Here is an 8,969-nt window from a genome sequence, read left to right as displayed (position 1 = left end):
ATTGATAATATAGATATATTGTTGTTTATTGATTAATATAGATCCCTTCACTTATTAAGGGGAGGTCCTTCTGTGGCTCAGTTGGTAGAGCATGGCGCTTGTAACGCCCAGGTAGTGGGGTCGATTCCTGGGACCACCATACGTAGAATGTATGCACACATGACTGTAAGTCCCTTTTGATAAATGCGTCTCCTAAAGCGTTTCCTAAATGGCATATTATTATTTTATTTATTATTATATAACCTCTACTGTATATAGCCTCTACTGTATATACAGCTCTCTACTGTATATAACCCTCTAGTGATATAGCCTCTCACTGTATAGAGCTTCCTACTGTATACAGCCTCTACTGTATATAGCCTCTCTAGTATATAGCCTCTACTGTATATAGCCTCTACTGTATATAACCTCTCTACTGTATATAGCCTCTCTACTGTATATAGCCTCTAGTGTATATACTCCTCTACTGTATATATAGCCTCTCTCTACTGTATATAACCTCTACTGTATATAGCCTCTACTGTATATAACCTCTACTGTATATAACCTCTCTACTGTATATAGCCTCTCTACTGTATATAGCCTCTACTGTGTATAGAGCCTCTCTACTGTATACAGCTCTACTGTATATAGCCTCTACTGTATATAGCCTCTACTGTTTACAGCCTCTCTACTGTATATAGCCTCTCTAGTGTATATAGCTCTCTACTGTATATAGCCTCTACTGTATATAACCTCTCTACTGTATATAGCCTCTACTGTATATAACCTCTACTGTATATAGCCTCTCTACTGTATATATAACCTCTAATGGTTATAGCATCTCTACTGTATACAGCCTCCCTACTGTCTACAGCCTCTACTGTATATAGCCTCTGCTGTATAGCCTCTCTACTGTATATAGCCTCACTACTGTATATAACCCCTCTACTGTATATAACCTCTCTACTGTATATAGCCCTCTACTGTATATAGCCTTCTTACTGTATATAATCCCTCTACTGTATAGAGCCTCTCTACTGTATATAACCTCTCTACTGTATATAGCCTCTCTACTGTATATAGCCCTATAAGACTGGTATAGCATCCTATTAGACTGGTATAGAATCCTATTAGAATCCTATCAGCCTCTCTACTGTATATAGCCTCTCTACTGTATAGAGCCTCTCTACTGTATATAGCCTCTCTACTGTATATAGCCTCTCTACTGTATATAGCCTCTCTACTGTATAGAGCCTCTCTACTGTATATAGCCTCTCTACTGTATAGAGCCTCTCTACTGTATATAGCCTGTCTTTTTACTGTTGTTTTATTTCTTTACTTACCTATTATTCACCTTTTTTGCATTATTGGTTAGAGGCTGTAAGTAAACATTTCACTGTAAGGTCTAGTACACCTGTTGTATTCAGCATTTCACTGTAAGGTCTACTACACCTGTTGTATTAGCATTTCACCTGTCTACTACACCTGTTGTATTGCATTTCACTGTGAGGTTACTACACCTGTTGTATTCAGCATTTCACTGTAAGGTCTACTACACCTGTTGAATTCAGCATTTCACTGTGAGGTCTACTACACCTGTTGTATTCAGCATTTCACTGTAAGGTCTACTACACCTGTTGTATTCAGCATTTCACTGTGAGGTCTACTACACCTGTTGTATTCAGCATTTCACTGTAAAGTCTACTAAACCTGTTGTATTCAGCATTTCACTGTAAGGTCTACTACACCTGTTGTATTCAGCATTTCACCGTAAGGTCTACTACACCTGTTGTATTCAGCATTTCACTGTAAGGTCTACTATACCTGTTGTATTCAGCATTTCACTGTAAGGTCTACTACACCTGTTGTATTCAGCATTTCACCGTAAGGTCTACTACACCTGTTGTATTCAGCATTTCACTGTAAGGTCTACTACACCTGTTGTATTCAGCATTTCACTATAAGGTCTACTACACCTGTTGTATTCAGCATTTCACTGTAAGGTCTACTACACCTGTTGTATTCAGCATTTCACTGTAAGGTCTACTACACCTGTTGTATTCAGTATTTCACTGTGAGGTCTACTACACCTGTTGTATTCAGCATTTCACTGTAAGGTCTACTACACCTGTTGTATTCAGCATTTCACTGAGGTCTACTACACCTGTTGTATTCAGCATTTCACTGTAAAGTCTACTAAACCTGTTGTATTCAGCATTTCACTGTAAGGTCTACTACACCTGTTGTATTCAGCATTTCACTATAAGGTCTACTACACCTGTTGTATTCAGCATTTCACTGTAAGGTCTACTACACCTGTTGTATTCAGCATTTCACTGTAAGGTCTACTACACCGGTTGTATTCAGCATTTCACTATAAGGTCTACTACACCTGTTGTATTCAGCATTTCACTGTAAGGTCTACTACACCTGTTGTATTCAGCATTTCACTGTGAGGTCTACTACACCTGTTGTATTCAGCATTTCACTGTAAGGTCTACTACACCTGTTGTATTCAGCATTTCACTGTGAGGTCTACTACACCTGTTGTATTCAGCATTTCACTGTGAGGTCTACTACACCTGTTGTATTCAGCATTTCACTGTAAGGTCTACTACACCTGTTGTATTCAGCATTTCACTATAAGGTCTACTACACCTGTTGTATTCAGCATTTCACTGTAAGGTCTACTACACCTGTTGTATTCAGCATTTCACTGTAAGGTCTACTACACCTGTTGTATTCAGCATTTCACTATAAGGTCTACTACACCTGTTGTATTCAGCATTTCACTGTAAGGTCTACTACACCTGTTGTATTCAGCATTTCACTGTAAGGTCTACTACACCTGTTGTATTCAGCATTTCACTATAAGGTCTACTACACCTGTTGTATTCAGCATTTCACTGTAAGGTCTACTACACCTGTTGTATTCGGCGCATATGCCATCTGATTTGATTTGATTTGAAGATCCATCTAGTTTTGTTATATATATATTCTATGATAAGCTTCTGATTGATAAAAGCTATATATATGTGTTGTATGGTTCTAGGAATGTTGTAGCTCGGGACATTAGTGTTAATATGTCTATATTTTTAAACATAGTGTTTAATATTGATGTTTAAACCGTTTATCTGTTCGACACGGAGACTGGGCTCACAACAGACCAGTGTCTTTTAAGTATTGGGGATAGATAGCCGGTTTTTCAAATACCACTTAGGTGCACTAAGCAGGCTTCACTTAGTAACTTGCTTCCTATAACAGCTGGGTCTTGGCTGGGTTACAGTCAAGCCCTTTGTGACATATGGTGAAGAGGGCGTTTCAACAACGTGGGAGGAAGATGGATATTGGAATTGACCAATTAAAAATATGTTGAAAACAAAAAAGGCCTTTAAATGTGATTGATTTGGTTGTCCACAAGATGGCTCTCTGCAACCACTTTGCTTACGCTATGGTTCTACTGTCCCCTCTACACAAGTTCTGGACTCACTGTTTGGAATTAAATAGTGGTTCTATGGTTCTACTGTCCCCTCTACACAAGTTCCGGACTCACTGTTTGGAATGAAATAGTGGTTCTATGGTTCTACTGTACCCTCTACACAAGTTCTGGACTCACTGTTTGGAATGAAATAGTGGTTCTATGGTTCTACTGTCCCCTCTACACAAGTTCCGGACTCACTGTTTGGAATGAAATAGTGGTTCTATGGTTCTACTGTCCCCTCTACACAAGTTCCGGACTCACTGTTTGGAATGAAATAGTGGTTCTATGGTTCTACTGTCCCCTCTACACAAGTTCCGGACTCACTGTTTGGAATGAAATAGTGGTTCTATGGTTCTACTGTCCCCTCTACACAAGTTCCGGACTCACTGTTTGGAATGAAATAGTGGTTCTATGGTTCTACTGTACCCTCTACACAAGTTCTGGACTCACTGTTTGGAATGAAATAGTGGTTCTATGGTTCTACTGTCCCCTCTACACAAGTTCCGGACTCACTGTTTGGAATGAAATAGTGGTTCTATGGTTCTACTGTCCCCTCTACACAAGTTCCGGACTCACTGTTTGGAATGAAATAGTGGTATTACTTTAAATGAGTTACACAACAACTAAGTACATGACTCTGTTGTTGACACGCATTAGTGAGATTCAAACCTATAGTCTTCTCTGTCCATGGGATCAGTCCATGGGATCAGTCCATGGGATCAGTCCATGGGATCAGTCCATGGGATCAGTCCATGGGATCAGTCCATGGGATCAGTCCATGGGATCAGTCCATGGGATCAGTCCATGGGATCAGTCCATGGGATCAGTCCATGGGATCAGTCCATGGGATCAGTCCATGGAATCAGTCCATGGGATCAGTCCATGGGATCAGTTCATGGGATCAGTCCATGGGATCAGTCCATGGGATCAGTCCATGGAATCAGTCCATGGGATCAGTCCATGGGATCAGTCCATGGGATCAGTCCATGGGATCAGTCCATGGGATCAGTCCATGGGATCAGTCCATGGGATCAGTCCATGGGATCAGTCCATGGGATCAGTCCATGGGATCAGTCCATGGGATCAGTCCATGGGATCAGTCCATGGGATCAGTCCATGGGATCAGTCCATGGGATCAGTCCATGGGATCAGTCCATGGGATCAGTTCACTGCATCACCAGGACGGAGCTGAAATATCATGTTTTACTCCACATACAAAGCTGTTCATTTTAGTCTATTCACACCATAGAGATAGATAGAGGACTTATGTTTATAATTGTTTTACTACACACACAAAGCTGTTCATTTGAGTCTATTCACACCATAGAGATAGATAGAGGACTTATGTTTATAATTGTTTTACTACACACACAAAGCTGTTCATTTGAGTCTATTATTCACACCATAGAGATAGATAGAGGACTTATCTTCAAATCAAATCAAATGTTATTTGTCACATACACATGGTTAGCAGATGTTAATGCGAGTGTAGCGAAATGCTTGTGCTTCTAGTTCCGACAATGCAGTAATAACCAACAAGTAATCTAGCTAACAATTCCAAAACTACTACCTTATAGAGACACAAGTGTAAGGGGATAAAGAATATGTACATAAAGATATGAGTGAGTGATGGTACAGAGCAGCATAGGCAAGATACAGTAGATGGTATCAGTACAGTATATACATATGAGATGAGTATGTAAACAAAGTGGCATAGTTAAAGTGGCTAGTGATACATGTATTACATAAAGATGCAGTCGATGATATAGAGTACAGTATATACATATACATATGAGATGAATAATGTAGGGTATGTCAACTTTATATTAGGTAGCATTGTTTAAAGTGGCTAGTGATATATTTTACATCATTTCCCATCAATTCCCATTATTAAAGTGGCTGGAGTTGAGTCAGTGTGTTGGCAGCAGCCACTCAATGTTAGTGGTGGATGTTTAACAGTCTGATGGCCTTGACATGAAGCTGTTTTTCAGTCTCTCGGTCTCGGTATAATTGTTTTACTACACACACAAAGCTGTTCATTTTAGTCTATTCACACCATAGAGATAGATAGAGGACTTATCTTTATAATTGTTGTACTATACATACAAATCTGTTCATTTTAGGCTACTCAAACATTCAAAGAAAACAAGAACTTGTTAAGATCAGGTGTGGCCAATTAGTGGGCGCGGCTAACACACCTGAACACACTTAACAAGATAGTGGATAAGAGAGATGTATATGTTTTAAAATAAAGCAATTGTACACGAGGGCGTGCTAAACAACAGCGCTGCGGTCATAGGTTCAAGGCCGAGCCGAGCTTCTAGCCAGACCAAATGGCAGATAATGTCTTGATGCTTTTTTTCTTTCACAATGGAGATCAAGGTTATGAATTGGCTGGCTGGCTGGCTGGCTGGGCGGCTGGCTGGCTGGGCTGGCTGGGCTGGCTGGCTGGCTGGCTGGGCTGGCTGGCTGGCTGGCTGGCTGGCTGGCTGGGCTGGCTGGCTGGGCTGGCTGGCTGGCTGGCTGGGCTGGGCTGGGCTGGCTGGGCTGGCTGGCCTGGCTGGCTGGCTGGCTGGCTGGCCTGGCTGGCTGGCTGGCTGGCTGGCTGGCTGGGCTGGCTGGGCTGGCTGGCTGGGCTGGCTGGGCTGATGGGACACTGGATGAGCATGGATTGATCAGATGGAACTGAAAACAAGATGCCCATTTTTTGTGTCGTAGGCTTTTCTTTTTTTTTTTTTTTACAACGTTTTGGTCTGAACAATGCTTGTTTTAACCAACCTGTTGTAGAATAACATTCTTAGTGTGTTACTAAAGTCTTCTTGTATACCACAACATTATATACTAAGCACTAAACGAGATACTACAGAGTGTAAACTGAAGTATTTTATATATATATTTTTAATGTGGGATCAGTTGATTCTGATATTTTCCAAGTGGGAAACTCAGAGCTTATTTATTTTCTCTACAAGTTTCCAAGGCAGAAATGTCAGAGTTTCCGAGTTGTCTTTTTAAAAGCGTTTTTAGTCCTGACTTGAAAAGACAAACTACAAGTCAGAGGCCACTCCAGTGTTAATTACTGCTGTTAGTGCTGTTTTTCAAATACCACTTAGGTGCACTAAGCAGGCTTCACTTAGTAACTTGCTTCCTATAACAGTTGGGTCTTGGCTGGGTTACAGTCAAGCCCTTCTGTGACATATGGTGAAGAGGGCGTTTAAACAACGTGGGGAGGAAGATGGGTATTGGAATTGACCAATTAAAAATATGTAGAAAACAAAAGGGGCCTTTAAATGTGATTGATTTGGTTGTCTCTAAGGTGTGGATGGGGGGGTCAGTGACAGATATAAGGATTTGATTGGTTGCCTCAAGTTTGTGAGTGATTTGATTGGTTGTCTCCCCAGGTGTGGGTGGGGTCGGTCACAGAGATCCGCTCTGACGACCTGGATGCCCAGGATGAGGACACGCCCCTGAGGAGCTGCAGGTGATAGTGACTCCGCCCTCTAATGGCCACCTGGCGCTGAAGGCGCCCTCGCCAGGCCGCTCCTGAACTTCACCCTGCAACACATCCATCTGGGACAGCTGCTGTTCGTCCACAGTGGTAAGATCTGATCCTAAACCTGTACAAACTTAGTCTTCTAGCGGAGTTGGATGGAGTAGAAGATACCAGAGGGGTGTACTGTAGTAGTAGATACCAGAGGGGTGTACTGTAGTAGTAGATACCAGAGGGGTGTAGTAGTAGATACCAGAGGGGTACTGCTGTAGTAGTAGATACCAGAGGGGTGTACTGTAGTAGTAGATACCAGAGGGGTGTACTATAGTAGTAGATACCAGAGGGTGTACTATAGTAGTAGATACCAGAGGGGTGTACTATCGTAGTAGATACCAGAGGGTGTACTGTAGTAGTAGATACCAGAGGGTGTACTGTAGTAGTAGATACCAGAGGGGTGTACTGTAGTAGTAGATACCAGAGGGGTGTACTGTAGTAGTAGACACCAGAGGGGTGTACTGTAGTACTAGATACCAGAGGGGTGTACTGTAGTACTAGATACCAGAGGGGTGTACTGTAGTACTAGATACCAGAGGGGTGTACTGTAGCAGTAGATACCAGAGGGGTGTACTGTAGTAGTAGATACCAGAGGGGTGTACTGTAGTAGTAGATACCAGAGGGGTGTAGTAGTAGATACCAGAGGGGTGTACTGTAGTAGTAGATACCAGAGGGGTGTACTGTAGTAGTAGATACCAGAGGGGTGTACTGTAGTAGTAGATACCAGAGGGGTGTACTGTAGTACTAGATACCAGAGGGGTGTAGTAGTAGATACCAGTGGGGTGTACTGTAGTAGTAGATACCAGAGGGGTGTACTATAGTAGTAGATACCAGAATGGGGGGAACTTTAGTAGTACATGTAGAACCCTCTGTGGAAAGGGTTCTCAAAAGGGTTCTCCTATGGGGACAAGCGAAGAACCCTTTCATATTCAAGATATACTTTTTCCCCCCCCTCGGAGTCTAGGATGATGCCCCCCCTCCCCCGTCCAATTAGCCTTATTCATTATGATGTAAAACGCAAGACTGAACCTGGACAGGATAAAGTAATCCTTCTCACCCCCCCCCCCTTAAAAGATTTAGATGCACTATTGTAAAGTGGCTGTTCCACTGGATGTCATAAGGTGAATGCACCAATTTGTAAGTCGCTCTGGATAAGAGCGTCTGCTAAATGACTTAAATGTAAATGTAAATGTAAATGGACCATTACTCCTACTCTGAGACGCTTGATAACTAGTGGCCCTTGAAGCTTATTGTCTTGGGGCCGAAGGGAATCAGAGCTGTTTGTTTCATTTGTGTGGTTCCCACTAACAGGTGCCATGGTAACCAGAAGTGATTATGTTGGTTCCCACTAACAGGTGCCATGTCTGGAGGGTTCAACTTCCAGGTGAACGACGGAGTGAACTTTGCCCCCCGACAGATCTTCAGCATCACAGCCAGCGCCCTGGTCCTCAGCCTGGAGATTAACAGACCTCTCAAAGTGTTCCCAGGTAACTAACTCCTCCCTTAACTCGATAGCTCCTCCCTGGTAACTCTTTAACCAGGTTCTGTAGCTTCTCTCACCTTAGCAACGGGGAGGTGCGTTCAGTTCGCTTGAACGTTTACTACGTTGCGGAACGGTTTGTAAGGAACGACACCCAAAAAAAAACGTTATTGAACAGACTTTTAAGGTACGTTTGCTCCCGTTGTGGTGGGTGTGGCTTGAAGCAACGAGTGACGTAATTTTTTTCATGTACTTTTTACTCCATACATTTTCCCCGACACCCAAAAGTACTTGTTACAATTTTAATGCTTAGCAGGACAGGAAACGGTCCAATTTACAATTTACAACGCTTATCAAGATGACATCCCTGGTCATCCCTGCTGCCTCTGATCTGACGAACGAACACAAATAATTCATTTGAAAAGGATGTGTGTTGGATTGTGTCCATAACATTTAAAAAAGGAAAAACTAGACAATTGTGCCGT

General features: G+C 42.2%; 1 protein-coding gene across 1 annotated transcript in view; it reads left to right on the top strand.

Annotated features, from left to right (window-relative positions):
• The window catches only part of cspg4ba (chondroitin sulfate proteoglycan 4ba), a 78,244-nt gene extending 69,753 nt beyond the window's left edge, over window positions 1-8,491 (top strand). Inside the window, exons 10-11 of the mRNA XM_052460848.1 lie at window positions 6,862-7,058; window positions 8,360-8,491. Of these exons, the coding sequence (XP_052316808.1) occupies window positions 6,862-6,945 (84 nt within the window). The 3' untranslated portion in view covers window positions 6,946-7,058; window positions 8,360-8,491. The remainder of the gene's footprint in view (window positions 1-6,861; window positions 7,059-8,359) is intronic.
• The last annotated feature ends 478 nt before the right edge of the window (window positions 8,492-8,969 follow it).

The sequence above is a fragment of the Oncorhynchus keta genome, chromosome 14 (assembly GCF_023373465.1).
Source record: "Oncorhynchus keta strain PuntledgeMale-10-30-2019 chromosome 14, Oket_V2, whole genome shotgun sequence".
Lineage (NCBI taxonomy): Eukaryota > Metazoa > Chordata > Actinopteri > Salmoniformes > Salmonidae > Oncorhynchus > Oncorhynchus keta.
This window is presented reverse-complemented; position numbering and strand designations above follow the sequence as displayed.